General features: G+C 40.2%; 1 protein-coding gene across 1 annotated transcript in view; it reads right to left on the bottom strand.

The window, feature by feature from the left end:
* The window catches only part of MSRB3 (methionine sulfoxide reductase B3), a gene marked incomplete at both ends in the record, with an annotated part of 83,722 nt that overhangs the window by 32,094 nt on the left and 29,181 nt on the right, over nucleotides 1–22,447 (bottom strand). The window contains 3 exon segments of the mRNA XM_080363266.1: nucleotides 5,390–5,418; nucleotides 15,893–15,970; nucleotides 17,744–17,852. Coding sequence (XP_080219392.1) covers nucleotides 5,390–5,418; nucleotides 15,893–15,970; nucleotides 17,744–17,852 — 216 coding nt within the window.

Raw genomic sequence — 22,447 nt, 5'->3', positions numbered from 1 at the left:
TGACTTTCATAAATTGGGATCGCTGACAGGCTAAGGGAAATCAGGGATGATAGTGAGAGTTTTGAAAATCTATTGCTGAACATCTGGAAGTGTAACCAAGACAAATTTATGAGAGGAAAACATGTGGACACCCCCAACCTTACAATTTTCCTCTGACTGTTCTCTAGCACCTGTGCTGAATCATGCAGCCTGGCAAGTCAGGATATCATAGACGCCACATTAAGGGAATGGTACCAGTAAATATAAGAGGTGAGAAAGGAAAGGATGGCGACTTTGATGGGAATAGAAGGGTGGCATCACTGTGCAGTGCTGAAGACATGGGGACACACTCATTCTGGTGGAAAATGTGATGTGCAAAGAGGAGAAACAACCTGTGGAGTCACTGGCTGGCACTGTGAGCCCAGACAAGACAGGCAAAGGAAATTCCAGGAACTGTTGGGGGCTCCTTGACTTGCTTTGTATTTGACTGCTGGGGCAGCAGGGATCCAACAAAAGCTAATGTGTAGATGTCTCTCAGCACAGCTTCCAGCTGCACAGGCTGCTATTATAGCTTAATTCCTCATACTAATTGGAATGCTTCCAAAGTATTGACACAAACGGTGATACGAAATCACACAGGTAATCTCTACATTTCATTTGATCTGTATAGAAGCAGGGAGACAGAAGAACGGCTCTTGGAGATGCATCTCTCATTCTGAAGGAGGCAGGAAGCTGGCACAGAGGATGGTGAAGAACACAGCTGAAGGCAGTGCGTGCCCCTGGGCACTCCTCTCTCCTATGCCAGGGCTCAGATGTGTTTCAACAGCACAGTGCTGCCACAACTGTCACTTTATTGCACCCTGCGCTCTCTGACTTCCTCCATCCTACACTCTGAGTGACATATACATAAAAGAGACTCCACTGGAAGCCAAGTGTATTGTCTGGGGATTTGTCCTTTCTTTTTAACAAAGAACAAAACTCAAATTTCTTCCCCTTTGTGATTTCACTGCCAACACTATCACTTGGATATCACATGGCTCACCTCCACAGTGACATGCAGGATACACCAAATATTACAGAAGATGCCACAAGAAAGCTCCAGCCCTCCCACTAGGTAGTAGGAAACTCACCATTACCATCCCTTGGTGACCAGTGAGCATGCTGAGACGGTTGTTTGCATTTTCTATGCTTATTTGTCTATTACTAAAGTGGGATTAACAGTGTTCAGTGACAGCTTTTCAGACCTACAAATTCTTCCTGTTATGGAAAAGCATCATGAGACCTATTTTTCCCTAAATTAAAAAAAAAAAAAAAAAAAAATCTTCCATTAGCTGATTATTCAAATATAGTTCTTATATTCTTAAATTCTAAAATTTGCTAATTAAGCACATAGTGCAAGAAGCATTTTAGACACTACCAAAATACTAATAATTAGAACAAAATTGTTTCAGTTGTGGTTTTTGTGGTTTACTTTGTTCCCTAACAGATTTTGAGAAAAAAAAAAAAAATCCTACAATCTTTTTTGCTTTCAAGTACTTTTTCAGGGGAAAAAAATATCTATTTTCAGTACCCGTGTAATTCATCATATTATGACAGGAAAGCAAAATTGTTTCATTTCATAAAATTTTCTAACAGCATGAAGCTAACCCCATGGTCTCTGAGACAGAAATTCTGCCAGCTATAGACTTATAAAGAATCAGCAGAGAAACAGAAGTTTCTCAGATGGAACTGTTAGTCATGATGTGAAGAATGTGTGTCCCCTACAGATGTTATAGCTATTTATATGATAAATCCCGATCATCACTATAGGAATTTTACAGCCTTCTTTTAAGTTAATGCTGAAGTTCAAATTAATCTTTTTTTGACAATGTTTGCCTAATATTTCAGTGTTGAACAACATTTCCAGGGTTACATTTACAGTGAGCCTACTGGGCACTTTTAAAGCTGTATTCCAGACTTTGTACTTGCTTCAGAAAGACTTATTTTAATTCTTCAGTGCTTCACAAATTTTTGTAGGAAACACAAGCGCAGTAAGCATTGATAAATGCTTACAAGGGCACATCTAGACTTGCAAGTTCATTGGAATTAACACCGGGGTTAATTTAGAGCACACGACAGGTTGCAGAACAGCTCCCTGGAAGAAAATATTCATTCTAGAATAAAATTACCTTATCCTCATAATCAACACTTGATCTGTTTGAGTAACATGAGATAAATGAGAACAAAGCATGTTTGTTCCAGTTTGCAGGATCATCGGTTTACTCAGGAATCACAGTCTGGGGAATTCAAAATGAAATGAGGGATATGAAAATACCTTAAGGTGTCTCTAAGGAATTCAAGGTTGCATAAATATAGAGTCATTGGTGTCAAATAGCAGCAGCCCTTTTAAAACCAACGCTACATTTACATACTTCAAAGGCCCACGTTATACAGAACGTGGTGCTACATAGGTCACTGCATCCCCCCATACCAGAGAAACACTTTCTTATGAGGATGTCTCTCTGCCATCACCAACACATCCGTCCATTCCCTGCCTACACCCTCCTGTTCGCTCACAGGCAGCAGGAGGTCTGGGCTTACTGTCTGGTTTTAGAAAAGGATGGCAAACTCTTAGGTAGGGAAACAAAAATAGTGATGTTTTATTTGGGTGATACAAGTTGACTTGATCTCAGTATCTCCACTTCTCCTCTGCTCTCTCATATTGGGAACAAAAGATAAACTTGCAGTTGCTTGCACTATCTGACTAGAAAGAAAAGCTTCTTGGTGGAAGAACTGAGTTCTATCCCTGCAAAGGGAAGGCTGGTGTATTTTTCACAAAGATAAGGGTTTTTTCAGCCTTGGCCATGAGATGTGCTTTGAAGTTATGGAGTTTCTGTGACTTCTTTTTTCTTAAAATGCCATTTGAATTGTGTGCTTAGTATGTTTTTTTCTACTATCTTTTAACATCTACCCTTGGTTGTTACCTGAAACCCGTGATGAAAGAGGTAGCACTGATGAGACCAAGGCGTTAAACTTCAGTAATTCTCAGTTCCGAGTACAGCATTTGGGGCAAAGAACACAAGACCAGGAGCCCAGGTTGGTCTGGCCAGCCACACACATTGGTAATCCACAATGGATCACCAGGTGAGGAGCCGTAAAAACCTTGGGGGTGGCCAGGGTCCCATAACGGTAGAGTCTGGACTATTCCAACCAAAGCCTTCCCCATGGATTTAGGGGAAAGGCATCAAAAGCAGAAGATGAAAGTGAGGCTCTGCAGAAAAAGGAAGAATAAACCTAAGAAATTCCTCAGACCTAGACCTTCCCATACTGTATCCCTGACAGTATACAAAGTGCTTTGATGTTCATGGTACTTGTTCATGGTACTTGCTGACATTGACACTCAGCAAAACAGTGTTAATCACCTGCTGCAGAGAATCCTGGTGTGCATGCAGGGAATATTTAGGTGCAGCAAAGAAAGAGTGGAGACAGAGAAGATCTTGGGTCTTTTACTGCTTATTGACATTGATATATAAAAATATTTGTGTAGTCCCCTGTAAAAGGTCTTTACTTCAAAATCCTTTTGCAACTTTTGTGTGCTCTGTGGTCTTGGGGAAATAAAATTGTCTCAGGCATTCACAAGGCCAGAGCTCTGGCCTTGTAAGAACCATGCCTAAGGAGTGTCTTCAGAAGAGCAGAGCAGGGAGAGCAACTCTAGTCCTCTGGTCTTTGGGCAACTGGGCTTTCCAACACATTTGTGTGAGAAATAAGAGACAAACTGAAGGAAAACAAGCCTACGGAGCTCACACAGATCAAGAGGAGCCATTTAAAAGCTCATGCTCATCCTACAGAGTCCAGTCACAGAGGCCTGGTGACATCGACTGAGCCGGCATTTGCCACACCTGCAATAGTGCCAAACTTTTACAGCCACCCTGTGCTCCCTAGGAAATACCAAACCCTTGTGGTCATCACCCAGTGCCCCTGACAGGAGAGCTGCTTCCAAAAAGAAAGTCAGAAAACTGCTTATGGCTTAATCAGCCAAGCAAATCAAAGCTCTGCAGAGGGCATTCTCCCCTCAACAGAAAAGTGAGACGTTTGACACTCTGCTCCATACCCTAGTTTTGGTGACTTTACTAAAAGCAAGGGCGTAACGGCAGACAACGGGTGAAGCTATCCCCCCACGTAAAACTGTTTTGTCAAGATCCAAGAAGCAATCTTAGAACAGCCATCATTCAAGCAATATTTAAACCAAGTAACCTCAAGCTCAGAGACTAAAATCATAATAGAAGCAAGATGACTCAAGTATACAAGATGTAGGAATTTGCTCTATAAATGCTTCCTGCTGTAGATACCATTCCCATATAGTTCCAAAGATAAAATCTAATGTGGAAAGAAAAAGCAATGTAATACCTCACATTTCAAACCCAAATCATGTTGTATCTGGGATAAAAGGAAACATGCTATTTCATAAATACACTGATTAATATATATAATAAAATTCATATCATTATAAGCAACTACAATCACTGCATTAAGCAAACTATATAGAAGATAACATTGGCCTAAATACAAAATTGCCACAATAATATCAGGTTTTCTGCTTAAAACAGTCTTTTTTCATCTTAACAATTTTGAATGACCTTTTCAGGTAATGGATATTTCAGCTAGTTTCGGGACAACGGACTGTTCTTAATTTACTATTGTTTAACTTTAAGGAACACCCAGGAATAGTTAACTGAATAAATAACAGTCTGGTATTAGGATATCTGTCTTTTCCCCAACTGTTCCCCTGTTTGCTGTCCTGTGTTTTCTGTCTTGTTAGATACACATTAACCTGTTAGACTGACCTTCACTTCCCTCCCAATCCCTACAGCACATTAAAATTCTTTAAAAAGACAACTTGAGAGAGATTGCCTTTTGGTAAACCTCCTAAAGCGAGCACTACAGACTGGTCTGGCATGCATTGTGTACATGCATCTGTCACGAAAATTTGATGACAAATCATCTGTTTCCTGACAGATAGGCTGCACTGACTTCAAATTCCCATGAAATGTCTTTGTCCACCAGGAAGAAAAACATTCTCCTTTAAAGCAGTGATCATTCTCAAACTTCACTTCAGTCCTCCATTTGCTTTAAGTCTGTACTATCATTTATTTGTACTATAATTTTTCTGGATCAATTAAAGCCTGTTGCAAGATACATCTTCCTGATCATCTTTTGGGAAAATGTAAAGAGACAGGAACTAATGAAAGGAATGAAAACAAATGTTTCACAGTAATAATGCTGTTTTCAGAGGGTGAGAAATGAAGATCCTTTTTAAGACTGACCTACCCCAGTTTGTTTAAAACTAAACTGAACTTGAACTGATAAACTACTCTTTTGAGATTAACCTGAATAGTGTACATTCAGCAAAACACTGTAAATCTAAACATACCTGAATTGGAGTCAAACTTTGTTTCTGACCTGCAAAAGAAAATAAAAGGATCGTAAGTTACAAGAACTGCTTTATGCCATAAAAGTCATTTGTCAGACTGATCACTGAGCAAATATCGTCTTTAACAAGACTGTCTGCCTCTGTACATTAATACTTAATGCATTCAAGTGGATTTGAACCCAAATAATAACTATTACCTTTACCATGTTAGGTTTTTTACAACATAGAGTTATAAAGAAATTTTAAAATACAAATCACAAAATGAATGCAGAAAATAGAATATAAATTTAAAACAGGATTAAATTATATGCTGTGAATCCTGCAACACAGTTGTTCCTATGAAATAAATATTGTCTTCATTCATTTTCATTTTTGAAAAGTCATTAAGAGGATTTAATTTATTCATGAATGTTTCCAATCTATTTTTGAAGCAGATACCGTTTCATTAATGTCATATGTATTGTATCCAATGATCTGTACTTAATTGTACAACATCCTAGGAGGGTTTTGTTTGTGTGTGTCTTCAATTTACTTACTCTGCACTAGGAATAAGCGGTTTGATTTTCTTAAAAGTGGAAAGCAGGGGGTGGGGGAGAGAGAGAGAGGAAGGGAGGCAGACCTAAATTTTAACTTGTTTTAAGTCTTTGCAAAAAGACAATAATGTGTGCATTATGCATCATTAGTTTTAATTGTGCACTGCAGATTTTTCTCTCTCTAACAACTAGTGTTTTTTTCTAAGGGCTTAGCACTTAGCAAATGAACCCTATAACCTGTATATTTAATAAAAGGAAGAAAAAATTAGCCCTTGTGGGAACATCATGTTTCAGATATAGGTTAATAATACTTGTAAATGTAGAAGCCTTTGAAGATCTCAATTCAACTGTGGGAAAACTTAAGTTGGGTAATTACTCTCAAGATGCTGCTGATGTGCTGTCAAGCAGAATTAACCCTATGACTAGGCCTATCTACACAATCTGCTATAAGACAGCATTGTCTGTATCGAGCTCTCAAACCAATTAACAGGCATGTTCCAATCAGATTTATATTGCCCACTAACAATGAGTTTTACACATGGTCATGTCTGTCACAGCAGGACACGAGGTCTGACCAGCAAGAGACCTGTTAAAGGATGTTACGTTGGCAGCAAAATGCATTTCCCCAGAAATTCTAAGGAGGAAGTACAATGTTGGATCCTTTCACATTGCATCAGGAAGGGGGTGTATTTTGGGAAGTTACAGTCCTCGTTTTTTCAAAAATAAATGACCGAAGCTCAAGAACTAATTGCAGACTTATTCTCTTCTTTTATTTTATAAGCTTGTATATGCAGGTACATGTAGATGTATTTTACACATACTATATGTAGTTGATATAATTGGCATTGTAATCCTGTACCAAAGGTCTGTGCTACATCCAACAAATATCAAACCAATCATGATATAAAAAATTAACATGTTCACACCCTTAGTTACAGTTAAAGCCATGAAAAAGGAAACAACTCTCTTCTTCTTCCTGCTCATTCTCCACCTTCCCCCACCGCTCACAATCTATAATGTCTTCCATGTAACTCTCAAGTGATGAATAGATGGAAGGGAAAAAAAAGCATAACCTATGCTCCTAGTTGGTGCTTATAAAGTGCCACCAAAAGCATACAACAAATACATTATGTTGCTGATGTACAATCACTGCTCCTGTTGGTGGTGTATTTCAGCTGGCATTTACACAGTAACTTCCCACAGGATGAAGTCCTCACCCCATGAAAGGTGCACGTTGGTAACTGGGGGAGAATTCCCCTGAGTTCTAGGGAAATCCACTTAGCATTTTATTTACAATATTCTCCTCACGCTGCAGTATATCTGTCTAGACTGTTCTCTCTTGCTCATCACTGTATCAGCACCACCTCACTACCTACATAGTCAGAGACAACGTATGAATCTCAGCCTCATCATCTGTTTATCTCCACAATCAACTTCTTTGCTGCCTAAATTCTAGATACTTCATGTTAGCAGGTCAAACAAAGACCCTGCTTCTCAGCCTGCATGGCTTGGCATGGACATATGCACTGCAACTTGTGGCATCAACAAACTGGCTAAGGGGCCAAGGTGGCAGAGAGGACATGGGGAGGAGGGTCACAAGGGTCACTGGGTACTGCAATGAGTACCAAAGCTTCAAACAGTCATAAATTATTGGGCAACAAATCAGGGAACTGATACGGGGCAATAAATGAATAGAACTTTGTCTGGCAACAGCAGCATAGCTATGAAAGAAAACACAACATGGGAGGTATCCCTAGGAGCCAGCAGGAGGAGAAGGGTCACCTGCATTATGGTCACCATGTCACTTTGGGAAAACAATGCAAAATTTAGGACACAGTATTACAGAATTGTTAGAGATCTTAGAAAGGCACAGAAAAAAAGAGAGGAAAATAATGAAGTGTCTTGGGCATTGCAATTAAGCAACAACTAGCAGAAGTGAGAGAAGCACTCTGCAAGAATACAAAACCATCTTGACTATCTGAAGGACTGACAAAGCTTCCAGCAATTTCCATGCAACCAGCACTTTTCCTCTAGATCTTCCAATATTGACATCTTTTTCTTGACAGAAGGCTAGACAAAGATACTAGAAACTAGTTGCATGTAGGTATTAAAAATATGCAACTGAAAATGAGCCAATAAATAGGATAAAATAAAATGCTGAAGGTATGTTCCAAAGGGACATTCTGCTACATGCAGAAATATTCACTCTGGCCCCTTTATACTTTTAAAACTACATTAACTAGAAGGAAAAACTTTTCTGTGCATTGATTTTTATCATTGTACATATTCCGATATGCAACTTAAGCATCCTACCAAAAATATACATCTTACAGAGCCAGGCACTGACTTCACAAACTGTCTTTTCTCATCAACCACACCAAGAGAGGAAAGAAACCCCAACAAACAGCAAATAACTTTCTGCATAGTTTCTCTATTTTTGCCCCACAGGAGTACTCTGAAAGTCACAGAATCATTCATAAATATAATTGGAAAGGAGTCTATATGCATAAAGAGAACAAGAGAGTATTTATAAAGTGCTTTCCAACTGTGATGTGACTTAAATACACACATCACACGGCAATCCAAATGCCAAGTAGTTCATCTACTCACACACAATATGCAAGGAAACAGTGAGCTACTGCAAAGGTTTAGCTCAGGACAAGGTGCCATGATACTTTTAAAGATCCCAGAAATAATTAAATCGAACACAAACTGAGGCTGCATCTGGAGTACTGTGTCCAGTTCTGGGCTTCCCACTTTAAGGACAGGGAAATACTGGAGGGAGTCCAGTGGCAGACTACGAAGATGATCAGGGGTCTGGAGAAGAGACTGAGAGAGCTGGGTCTGTTCAGCCTGGAGAAGGCTGAGAGGAGGTCTCATCAATGTTTATAAATATCTCAAGGGTGGGTGTCAAGAGGATGGGACCAGACTCCTTTCAGTGGTGCCCAACAATAGGGTGAGGGGCAAAGGGCACAGACTGAAGCACAGGAGGTTCCATCTGGATATAAAGAGAAACATCTTTACTTGGAGGGTGCCAGAGCACTGGAACAGGCTGCCCAGAGAGGTTGTGGACTTTCCTGCTCTGGAGACACTCAAAACCTGCCCGGACACATTCCTGTGCGATTTGCTCTGGGTGAACGTGCTTTAGCAGGTGGGGTGGACTAGATGATCTCCAGAGAACCCTTCCAACCCCAACTATTCCGTGATTCTATGAAACAATAAAATATATGATGGTCACTTTATCTGTACTGCAAAGAGGCGCAGGATTTCGACCTGTTCCTTTTAAAAGGCACCGTAAAACAGATGTTTGTACTGCCAGCTACTGAGAGAGAGAAACAGAGTACTGATAATCACCATGTGTTCCTATAGTGTGAATTTTAAACTACTACTTTCCAAAGTATGACTGAAGTGCAGTTTTTCAGCGCCACATACTATGGTGTGACTAGACACACTACAGCTGAAGCTAACACAGATCTCCTATTGCCAGAGATGTGGGCTTTTGGCAAGGAAAAGGGCAGAGAGAACTTGCCGCAGAACCTCTACTCTTGTGTTACAACTGCCTTTTTCTTTCACCCTTCTTGAGGAAGTCTTTTTCGGGTTTATTCAGGTTTTGTTGAAGCCCAGCATTGGGAATAGCCTTTGAAAGCCCCACAGCTCTCTCAGAAAGCACCTGATGAAACCTCTACAGTTCTGATCTTTTTAATACTGAAGAAGTCATTGACTCCTCTTGGCTTTCTTACACCTCTGCATTAGCAATTTATACCAGGTTTAATTTCAGGTACACACATACACATAGTAAAGCATAATGTAGGTTAAGACTAACTGAAAATTAGTTCTGACAAGCAGGGTGACTGAAACAGTCTATACAAAGCAGTGTGAATGTCAAACAGGCAATTATGTATCAGACTTAGAAGTTTACATAGAATCCATTGAAATTTTACAGTTAAAATATCAATTAAATTCTCAGTAAAAGCAGTAGAAGGTAGACATATAGACATATATAGACATATATAGACATATATAGACATATAGACATAAATATGTCTATGATATGGGAAAAATTTGCATTTCTTTCCTCTTATTTCTAAGTGCCTTCAACAATGATTTGCAATTCAGCCGTGCTCAGCAATAAGTAAGTCAAAACAATTTCACAGGCTTGTCTCGATGAGACATTGAAGTATTTAATGTTACATTTCAAGTCCCCTTTTCCTTCTTTTTTGAATCCTGACACATTTCTCTTAGGAAATCTACATCAATATTTGCCTTTTGGAAAGGATGCTTGCTGAAATGTACTCAGCCTAGCAAACTGCGAGATCCACCATATACCCTCTACTTGTTTTCACTGTTGGAAATGGCACCCCTCAGAGAACACAAGCAGAAGGAAATTTCAGGTTTGCTGTTGTATTGGCTTGTAGCTCATTTGACTCGCTCCTTGCCAGTGACCTCGGTGTGCAGTGATTCAGACAGTGCCTTGATGCATTTGTGGGCAACAACCAGCTCAGTACAGTGGAGCTGAACGACTGAAAAAATAAGAGTACGTGGCTTGTGGATCAAGGAAAAAAATGAGATGAAGTGTTTTTTTGTTTTCCAAACTTGCTCTCCTAGTCCTTAACATAAAAGTCTTTCCAGACTTCAGACTTCATTGGCTCATTGCGGCAGAGAAATGAAGGTTCAGCACCAGCCAAGAAGCTGCCTGTTAGAGGATATTAAAAACTACCCATGAGCTGATTAGGAGCGCAGAAGCATTTGCTGTAATGACTACAGCTTCTCTACTTGCCAAGCATCCAGTGAAAGAAGCCTTTCCCCAAGAGCCGCAGAGCAGATCCACCCAAGGCCAGAATTGTACTGTTCTTGCTCCAAGGGGCTCTTGAGGACCAGGAGGACAAAGTCCTGTTCCAAACCACTACAGAAATTAGTAATCACCAGCTCAAGCTCCCACGATGGCCCCAGGCTACAGCTGTGATAAGCTTAGCACATTTTCAGTATTTGAGTACATTCAGATGTGGAAGATGCCATGGACTGTATTCACAAAGCAACTTTACTGAAGGGATTGCAGTAAATACAGCATTCATATTGAAGGTCATCCTCAGAGGTGGACTAAACTGCCAGATTCTAGATGGCTCCAAAGTAGATGAGCACTCTCCTGTTTTCATTTTTGGTGAGGTGATTAGGACTGCATAACAATTTGTCATCCAGCAGTGACACAGTAGACTCAAAACAGAGGCTTCAACCAAAAACTGAGTAAGCAAAAGGAAATCAGTGCTCAATGATAACAACGTTACCGATTTGTAACTTCACCAGCTTTTTGTAGGGGACAAAAAACCGTAGAAGTTCTTGCAAGTTTTAAGATCCTCAAGCTTCTTGGAGCTACAAAAAACCTATTAAAAATCTGAGTTTGGATGAGAACTGGTTGGTAATACTGCCTACTGACCAACTCTTACACTGCAAAAGCTTAACTTACTCCAAACAAATTTTATTAAACAGAAGCTCTTGGTTTTGACACACAAAACTACAAGTGTTTTGAGAAAATGGAGAGTCAGTCAGGGCAGATGAAGTTGCTCAAGTGGTTCTATCAGATCTCATTAGAGATACTACAGCAGTTACTTCATATGGGCTCTCCTAACCATATAGCCAGTCCTGAATTGTCATTTGGCCGCTCAAAGGATACGAAGACTATTAAGAAAGCTTAGAGGCCATTAGTTAAGCACTCAGCACCAGGGCAAGGAAATTCCTTGTATAGATCTAGCCTGGTGATTGAAATCCTCCCTTGTGTTGTGAAGACGAGTGGTATAATGCTAATGGCACTGCAGCATTGCCCAGCCGCACTTTGCTTTTCTCATGATTTGCTTTTGGATGTGTGAGAGATGTTGAGAAGACCCGACACAGTTCAACGAAAATCAAATGAAAACATGACAATGAGTAAGAGTGTTGCTATTTCTCCTAGTGCATGTTCAGAAGAGCCAACACCATTACCAAGAATTCCTTCCAGGAAGCAATAAAGGCAGCAGTGGGTGATTTATGAAGACTTGGCAATTCATTCCTTGGCCCTAAAAATTGGAAACTGACACAACAATAATATTTCTTTTTTTAAAAGGAAATCATTCTCCCAGGCTTCCCAATTGCCATCTATACCACACCTTTCTCGCATGGTGCTGCATGTGGTTTACTAAATATGGAATAGATCCTCTCCTATGGCAATAGGGTGAGTTGCAGATTTTACTCTGGTCTGTTCTAACCTCCTTTTGCCACGGCTGTGGACAGAATGGTATTTTTTGCATAGTGTACAAGAAAATGACTTGAAAAATTAAAGTAGGTGCAACCTTGCAAATACACTTGGCCCTTAGAAAACACCAAGGATTTGAGTGGCGTAGGTGCTGCTCTATGAACTGACACAGAAACACAGAACCTTGCTGCATGGGCTGTCCAGCCATGATAAACATGGCTCACAACAAATGAACAGGAGCAGATACAGCTGATAAGCATGACGGTTTTTTCTTTGGCTGATTAGTTTTCTATCAGATCAACGTGCTGCATTGAGACACACTCCAGCCACATCAGGCGAGGTCCCGTGAAGGGGAAGCCTTCCCCTCTACTCTGCCCTGGTGAGACCACACCTGGAATATTGTGTCCAGTTCTGGGCCCTTCAGTTCAAGACAGACAAGGAACTGCTGGACAGAGTCCAGAGCAGGGCAACAAAGATGATGGAGTGGAGCACCTCCCTTATGAGGAAAGGCTGAGGGAGCTGGGGCTCTTTAGCTTGGAGGAGACTGAGGGGTGACATTATTAATGTTTAAAAATATATAAAGGGTGAGCGTCACGAGGATGGAGCCAGGCTCATCTCGGTGACAACCAATGGCAATGGGCAGTGGGTTCAAACTGGAACACAAGAGGCTCCACTTAAAACTGAGAAGAAACTTCTTCTCAGTGAGGATGCCAGAGCACTGGAACAGGCTGCCCAGGGGGGTTGTGGAGTCTCCTTCTCTGGAGACATTCAAAACCCGCCTGGACGCTTTCCTGTGTAACCTCATCTAGGTGTTCCTGCTCTGGCGGGGGGATTGGACTAGATGATCTTTTGAGGTCCCTTCCAATCCCTAACATTCTGTGATTTTGTCTGAAAAAAACACCCTAGAGAAAGGTGGGGGGAAGAGAGCTGCTTCTTTTTGCATAAGCCTGCAGCTAGATTGGAGTCATTTTAACACAAAACCACATAAGGGGTGGCTTGCAGAAAAAAAGGAGGTCCTTGAGATTAGTTTATTGTCTCTCTCATTTATAGCTTTCTTTAGGCAGCTGTACTGGGATGTAGGAGACTGTCTGGTGTGAAAGTTCAGAGATGGAATCATTAGATTCAATGTCATGATTATGGATTTTATGTGTGAGGCACCTTTGATTGTGGAAAAAGTTAAAGTATGTTATCCATAAAGCTTGGGAGGTTTCTCATAACACTAGTACAAGCAGGTAGATGAAGAGATGTTAAATTCCTAATTGTTTCTTTTATCTTTCCTGTGATAGAGACAGAGTTCTGTTTTAAAGACGTACCAAAACCCAGGTCTTTCATCTGGAGTGTAAAATTCATGTGTTCCTTGACCTCATGTGTCACATGGTAATGAAACAACGTAAATCAGAAATGTTAAAAGTTGAAGTTTGTTAATATTACTGCTGAAGCTCCAGTCTCTTTCCTGGTTAAACTGACAGGTCCATAGTCCAAATATATATATTTACAGATTAGAACAACACAAGAGAAAAAATTAATGGACACCCAATAAGAAACAAATGGAAATGCAAGTTTCAGATTACTATCTGGAAATAAAAAATAAAAATTAAAAGAATATTTTAAAGCCCTGAAACTACCACAAAACCAACTTGCATTTTTAATGTGGCAATGGACTTTCTTTGCATTGTACTACCATCTTACTCCTAAGAGAATACTTTGGTGATTCACACTCTCTGGGGAAAATTTAGGAAACGGGATACATTTTGCGTTCTCTTATCTGTGTTTCCTTCTCACTTTTTTTAGCTGTATGGGCTGAAGCAGTCACCAAGATACAGGAATGTGTCTTTCTGAGTTGAGGAAGACATTATATACTGATATTTTGAGGTCAATACACAAAAGAAGATGGACACCTATCAGCCTATCCATTTGTTCCTAACCTTGCCAGCAATTTCAGAACAACTGGCTGAATTTGATGTAGACCAGAGGTGGCAGGAGCTCACAAAGCAACACAAAGACTTTGTGGAGATTGGGCTAAGGCCAGTCAAGCCTTGGGACACAACCAGTAAGGTGTTTTTTTCAGGTGCTCACTGGCCTGGGATTTATTAGAAATAAAAAAATGACTTCCCTCTTTCCCTCTCTCTCTTCCCATAAAATCCATGGGGAGTCTCAAAGAGAATCTGAAAACAGGGACATTTCCATATAGCTCATTTCACACAGAGAAGTCCAACTCATTAACTCAGAAAGTCAAGACTATGCCAAAGCATACTGCGCACTTGAGATAATCACAGGTTAAGTCTCATATTGCAGTTTTTTCCCGTATTAAATGGATTGTGAAAGCAACTGGAAACTAGTTCACATTCATTTATGTGAACTATTGCTGTCCAAATCTCACCCCACAAAAAACGTACTCTTTCTCCAGCAGACGATGGAAAGGAAGCCTGTCTTGAAGGTAGAAGGTGAAATCCTGGCTCCATTGTATTCATTTGCCGAATCTGAATTAACTTCAACAGAGCCAGGATTTCCGCCATAAAGATTTAGCAGTACTAGGCAGGGGATGTCTAAATGGCAGAGTAGGAAACCAGGTAATGGGGACTTTAGATCCCCACTTTGTAACCCCATGCTGGGCACCACAGTAACACATGACATGAGAATATTGCCTTGGCTAAGTTCGTAACGATCAGTTTTCCAACTCAAAAGATTCACGTTATTGCTGAAGTTTCTGCAGGTAATCCTCCTAACACAAGGAAGGAGGAATCAAACATAACAGAGATGAAATGCTTCTTTCATCTTTACAGACAGTCTCTTGAGAACAACTATCACTGCCACATCTGGTGATCCTGGAGCTACATCAATTTTATTTTCCTTTGTAACCTATTAGTGACCCAATTTTCTCTATTATTAGCACTATCCTGACCATCCTGCTTCATGCTGCTTTAAAGGCACCTCTTCAAGTGAGGGAGCCTGAGTCAGTGTGAAGGACAAAACAAGCAAAAAAATTAAATTCTTCATCAGAATGAATACAAGCAGCCAGAAATAAGAAAAAGCCCATAAACAACTGAATCTGTGCAGGACAATTCAGTGACTGAGATAATTCAATCAGCACTGCTTCTAGCACTAAATTTAGGGCTGTAATTCCCACACTACTTCTAAAGAGTATTTTTCCTGCAAGACATGAAAGCTGTTATTTCTTTCTTAATCATTGCTTCCGTTCCTAACCTAGCTCTCCATGTGCACTAATTGGGATGCATGAAGATTCAATAAGCAATGCTATTTTCCTGGATTTCGTTTTCTTAACTGCTTGAATTCTAAAAAAGCACCTACTTTTTTCTCCATTATTGGATACAATGCTGTATCATGGGTGCAGCATTGCTGGTCAGGATCTAGATATTAAAGCTAACTGTGATTAAAGCTAACAGCCAAAAATCATATCTAGCCGTACAGTGAAATACTGTGTTAAAATTACTTCACATGGCTGTATAAGAAGAAGAAGGGAAAAAAAATAATTATTAGTTTTTACAGTCAATTACCTATTTCACCAGAATGTTATCTTATTTATTTACTACGTTTTTATCTCTACTGTAATACTCATTTTGCTATAGCATTATTATTTACACTGCTTCTCATGTATCCTTTGTCAATTTGAATGACTTAAATGATCTGATACAATTGCGTAAGTACTGGAGTTTACACAAGATTATACGGGAACACAACACATAAACTAAGAAACAGAAATCTCAAAACTGTGTTTAGCATACTCACTTGAATAAAGGAGTCCCACAAACAACACATTTGTATATTCCTTGAGCTTTATGGTGTGTGTACTCCCCCTCAAAGGCACTGGGAAAACAACAACACTACATTTTAAAAATAAATAAAGGAAATTTGGGGGTTTTAAAAATTATTAAATTAGCTAAGACTTTAGAAAAATGTTACAGGAAAAAAAAAAAACAACCAAACAACCACGATTTAAAAGTTGGCAGTTGTTTTTTATTAAAGGCAGCAAATAAAGCCGGCACAGGAAAAGGGGAATGTCCCCATTAGCGTGCCTCAGGTGTTATGTATCATGCAAGAGGAAGCGAATTGTCCCACAGTTCAAAGGACAGAACAACAACAACAAAACGGGAAAAATGGGGGCCTCCCCCAATTTGGCAAGTGAAATGCAAGTTTTCATAAACACGGGTTGTTTGACACGTAGCTCAAGCTGAGGCACCGCTCTCAGGCCTGTGTCGGGGACACGTGTGGGCAGCGGGCCTGGCCGCGGTGTGAGGCGCGGGGTGCCGGCCGCCCGGGAGCCGCCATGCCGCGGCGCTGGGGCACGGGCAGCCCGCCATGGGGGCTTTGTAGCTGAAAATGAAATAATTGGTCCACGATTTCAAGCTGTGAGCGCCTTATATTTTTAGTTGAAAAGCAATATTACAGCTTTAAGGGAATATTTTTCTAAGTTAACAATCTAAAAGGCTAGGAGGTCATTCATCTAATACGAATCAGCTGCGCAAGCCCAACAAAAAGCCTATGTGCTCGGCAGCTTGTTTTTATTATCCTTTCACCCTTTTTATGAGGTCCAATTTTTTTTTTTTTTTTTTTTTATAAACAGGATTTTTAAGAATGACCTAATCTCCGATTGTTTGTGTGCATTAAATCACGTTGTTGGTCCTGTACACAGGAGTGAGGAGGGTCGGGAGGATGGCAGGGGCAGAGGACGAAGGGGGCCGGGGCGGAGAGGGCAGTCGTGCCCCCTCAGCACATCCAGCTGCACGCCGTCAGGAAGGTGCTGCTGATCAAGCGGGACCCCACGTGCGGCCGAGAGCCCTTTGCAGGTCATGAATGAAAACAAGCAGTTACATCATTAGTACGTTCAGAGCAGAGGTAAAGCCAGGGCCTTATGCCAAGCTCAGTGGTATAAATTAGACAACAAAAAATGGCTGGGCCTTGGCAAGTTACCTTCACGCTGGAATCAGCTGAGAGAGACTTTATTCACTAAAAACAGTCTTGGAAGCGAGTCTTTTTTTTTTCCCCTCCAGGACTCAGGGCTGGCTTCCAGCGACTAAAGCCATGTGAGGGCAGTTATTGAAAATTTTTGACATTCCAACCACAAATGAGCCAATAAATACCTTCTCCACATGTGCTTCAAAAAGAAATTGGAGTGGGGTGGAAAAGAACTAAATTATGCTACCTTCTTTCTGCAGCCAAAACGTCTATACTTACAATGGCCACCTTCAAAACTTCAGCCTCCTGGCATGGGGCCATTTCCCTCGTGGTTCTGCTTACTGCGATGTCTTCCAAAAAAAGTGTACCTAAACCACTATTACTACCACATATTTTGTAGTAAACTAAAAACAGACTTTAAACATGAGCCCGGTGACTTTATAAGACATGCAGTGTTCATTAAAAGAAAAAGTCACACAAGACCCCTGGCCTCGGCCCCCGTGCTGCAGATGCTTGTCTTTGCAGTGGTGTTAATTTGTAGGGGTTAGTAAACAAGTGCAGAAAACCTGGGGAAAAAAAAAAAATGCCCAAACCTTTGCGGAAAAGGTGAGGAAGCCCCACTAAAAGGAGAGAAAAGGAAGATGCCTGTGTTTGGAGGACTGCGTTTCCTTCGTCCTGCCTTACCTTTCGGTCCCCTTCTCCTGAGTGACATGGTACTGCAAGGGTGTCAGCCGCTTCCTCAGCTCCTCCTGGGAAAAGACCACCTTACAGTCCTTTTTATCCCTACATGACCCTGCAAAGGGAGAGGATATGGGAGAAGGAGCCTTTTTAGCTTAAATCCCGAATAATTGCTTTGGCAGACGGCCACAGCATAGCTTCTGCATTCACTTGTCAATGACCAGACCGATCCCTAATGCACGAAGAATGGCTCAGCTGAACTGCAGCTGATTATTTCTTCAAATCCAAGTTTAAAAATGAACTTGGCTTGACTGCCAGGTGATTCCACTGGAGTAGTGACCATGTGCTACAGCCAAAGCCCTTCGGTGTGTTACACGCTCAATTGTTGCGCACACAATCATTCACAAGCAAGTAACATTTTTCCAATCGTTTAAAAAAAAAAAGAAAAAATCTGCAAAAAAACCCCAACAACTATGGCTGAGACGTTCTTTACAAGACATCTATATTGGAGACTTACGGTAATGGGCATATGATGTTCAGCCAACAATTTCATTACCCTTTAATGTAGCTGAAAAACAATTCTAAATCTTTAGAATTCCAATAAGGTTGATTTAAGATCTAGTCGCATCCTCATCCTTCTACTTTATAACATTAACCATTGTATTTTCTCACTCTTGAAGCACTAGAACTGGAGCCCTGAGGAGCAAGTCATTTCCTTACGCACAAAGCCGTACGAGGTTCAACAATAAACTTGTCGTAAAAATTAGGGTTGCTATTGAAATTAGCCTCCTTTGAAAACCTCACCTTATGTTTTGCTTAATTCACACAGAAAATCCAAGGAGTACATAAGGATTACTGTAGGAAAACATTTGTATAGTGCAGAAATTCACACCACATCAGGCAAGAAAAAACAACAAGAAGTTTGCTTTTGAGAATGAAAACTCCCAAAGTAGTAACAGAAATTGCCAAATATTCAAGTAACTTTGATAATTGCTTGCAAAAATTAGCTGACAAAAATACAGCAGGGAAAAAGCACTCTAATTATGACAGTAATTCAAATACGGCACAATTAGAAATAAACAGTCCCAACAAAAATATTTTTTGCTAGTAATGTATATACACTCATAAAAAGACCAATTGTGCTCCCGAAGTAGAGGGAACAGAGCTACCCATCTGTATGTCATTTAGTACAGGAGAGGCAATGGCAGGTTTAAATTACATGGTATTGGATTGCAATTTCCTAACATTGGATGCTTTTCTGCTTTTTTACCTTGAGTCATTACTAAGGAGTGTTCATAAAAAGTAGCTTAAAGCACAGATGCTTGCAAATCATTTAAGAAAAGATGTTTCTTTCTTCCTCCCCCTCTTCTTTTCTCATTTTTTTTAACGTGTGGGGGTGGGTGAATACGGGAGAGAGAAAAAGAATAATGCTGTTGGTCACTACTGACTAACCCTAGGAAGTATTTTCAGGAGGAAAAAAGTAAAATTGAAAACATCTGATTGAAGTAAATAGTGCAAACATAAAAAGCTTTACTAGTGAAAGAAAGGTATTGAAAAGCGACTTTATTTCATAGATTAGAAATTACTTTTGATCTAAACATTCTTAAAAACAGATTGTTTTCCACTCCGAGCCATCTCATTAGCTGTGCTGCAGAGCCTTCGTTTTAATGGCAAGCTTTGAAAGAGCACTGCTGTATGCCTTTGTTAGCTTCAATCTTATTTGGGAGAGGGATAAAGATTTCATTCCAGGTCTCTTTGTTTGTCTTTCAAGAACCACTAAAGCAGTATTCACACAAATTTTGCAGGAATGTGCCCTGTGCCATAGCTTACAAATTATTTGGTTTTGGTGCACTTAAAGGTCACCTTCCAAATTAGCAAAATTTTCCTACATCCTGGCTTTTCAACCTTAAATGTAAATATTGTTTCCTAACTGTAAGTGAGGTTTGTTCTTTATAACATTTGGTTGCTTATTTAAAGATGTCAAACTTTGGAGGTTTTTATTCTCCGAACATGCAGGGCTCTAGGACTAATAAGTCTTTCAAAGTATAGCTAACAGGGAAAGGAAGCATATGCATTATATAAATAGCTATTGTTATGTTGCATTACACAGCTCAGAAAGAAACTGTTCAAGAGACAGTCTTTCATCTAAAATTTCAGTATTAAAAAGTAGTGTAGAGAGCAGCAACGACTCTTACAAATCAACATCTCTTCACCTTTAAAAATATCTTGCAATTGTTTTTTTTTTTTTTTAAATTCTATTTGCTCTTTAGATGTTGCAAAAAAGCAAACTAAGCATAACTTCACTTTGGAAAAAGCCAGAGAAAATAGAGAATGTTTTAAAGAATGGCCAGTATTCCCTCTTTACTCTCCTTGAATAATTTTTCATCTATTTTAGAAATCTAGTGTTCTTCAATTAATGGGCTCACTATCTGCACAGAAAAATAACTATTTGATCCACAACATAGATCAGAAGTAGGAAGCGTGTTGGAAAAGCTTTTTTATCCCTATTGTTTTTAATAATTAACTGCATGTTTCACAATACAGACAAGTACTTATGTCTACAGGGGAATTTTGCCAAACTGCAGTGGGGTAAACTGCAACCTACCCCAACAAAGGACTCTCCAGGTTTGTAATTTAACGGAGTATACATCAGCAAAAAGTTGTAGTTGCACTACAAATCAAAAAGGAAATCTCTTGGTCTAATGCTCAGCATTCAAGAACAGCCCTATTCAATTAATTGCACTTATTACTTAACTGCTAGCAACAAAACAATAGCTTAGTAAATTGGTTGCACTATTTCTGTATTGCAAAAGAGCCAAGGAGGTAAAACAAGACTCACCCCTGACCGCGGAAGATGTCAGGATAGGTTATCTGAAACAGGGCTAGACCACAAGCCTCAATAAAATGCAATGAATCCTAAAAACTACTGGATGAGATTTGAGAAATACAGTCCTTTGTTCAGGAAAAACAATTACATGCAAGAGGAACAGAAGTGCTCAACTTGCAGTACAAGAGTGGCTGCTTCTATTTTTCCAGCTGCTCCTTTACAGCATATATGAGATGTCTGCTGCATTCAAGCCAAACGTCTTTATCTTTAGAGGGGACAACATAAAGCTACACAAATACATGCCCAGTATGAGGGAAACTGCCTCTAGAGTAATGCAGCTGTTATATTGAACTCATTATTAAAGGAGAGAAATAAGGTGCAGGCTGAGCACCTTCCTCAGCCTGGTTGCCCAAAGGGGCCAGGTTTGAGCTGTAGAAAGGGTTACCGTACAGGCAACAAACTTCTTTGGCAACTGAGGCATAAAAGCAGGCTCATCGCTCATTTGCATATTATACAGTTCAAGGCAGAAGAGAAAAAAGGTCATAAGTTTTACAATAGCACAACACCATTAAAGGTGAGGCTAAATTAAATACACTGTGAGGATAACAGAGTCTGGATTCATTAGATCTGTATTAGGACTCTGGATTGGATTTCACTTGCTCTTCAGAGGTGATGCTCTCTCAGCAATGACTTTTAGAAGGGCCCAGGACAGCTATGGTCCTGACTCCAGCTAGATCCCGCTGTTAGGAGAGGTGAATAACAGCAGACAAAATTCCCTTTACATACCACTGCAGGATTGGAGGACAAATTTAATCTCTCTAACCAGCGCACCTCGGTGCCTTTGTTGGGGTTGGTGCTCATTATAAGAGAAACACGGGCAACTGTTCCACAAACGGGCACCAGTGTTTCCACATGAGACCACCTGCCTTTAGCCTTTTCCAGCAGCTACAGCTGCCCTAAAAGCCACTAAGATTCCAGAGCAGGATGGAAGGCTTTGTGAAGAAAAGGCCAGGCTCACAAATCTTAATGCACAAACATTAAAAAAAAAAGCTGAGGAGAGTAAAACAAACACCAGCACAAACCCTTTCAGACTCTTCATGGTGTTCCTGTGCTTAGGAATGGCTTTTCTGCAAAGCAATGCAGTGCACACTGCCATTTACTATTCACCCACAGCCTACGGGCATTTCAGAGTTCAGCTCTGGGGTCCTCTGTATAAATGAAGTGAACAGAAAGTATTTTCTGGGTGTTGACCTGATAATGAAGACATTAAGCATCTCACCTCACATATAAACTCCAATTTCAATTACCTTTTCAAATCTGTGGTTCATAACACAGGCATGTGCTATTTCCTTCCACATAAGCAATCACAAGAAAACTAGCAAAGAGCTACGTCTAGACAGACGGACACAAGTTAGCAGACCATTACTCCTCACCACTCAGCCCTTCACCTGCTCCAGCATGCTGGAGGGTGGTGATTATTGTCTGACATGCCCTGAAATATCATGGCGTTTTGCCTGATGGCTTTCCCTCTTCAAATAGTCTTTTGAACCGCTGAATGATTTTCTCTTAGGTTTTGTTGCTTCCTATCACTGAAATTAACTCAAGATTTCAACTGCGTGGAAGACACAGCATACATTTTTCGCCCTTCCTGCATGCTTATGTTCCACTAACATTAATGGACAATCATGCACTGAGCACATACCATTAAGACTTCCTGAATTAAATACGGAAAGGTCAAATATTCCAGCCGAGCACAGCCATATAATAAATCGGGCTTCTAGTTTTCAGTGCTACTTCTTTTAATATAGCCAAGCAGTTTTTTAGGGGTGTCCCAGCATATTTTATTATTCATATACCACCCCAGCCCCAATCCTGCAATGTGA

The sequence above is a fragment of the Nesoenas mayeri genome (assembly GCF_963082525.1).
Source record: "Nesoenas mayeri genome assembly, chromosome: 1".
Lineage (NCBI taxonomy): Eukaryota > Metazoa > Chordata > Aves > Columbiformes > Columbidae > Nesoenas > Nesoenas mayeri.
The sequence above is the reverse complement of the archived record's forward strand: the minus strand, read 5'-3'. Positions and strand labels throughout refer to the sequence as shown.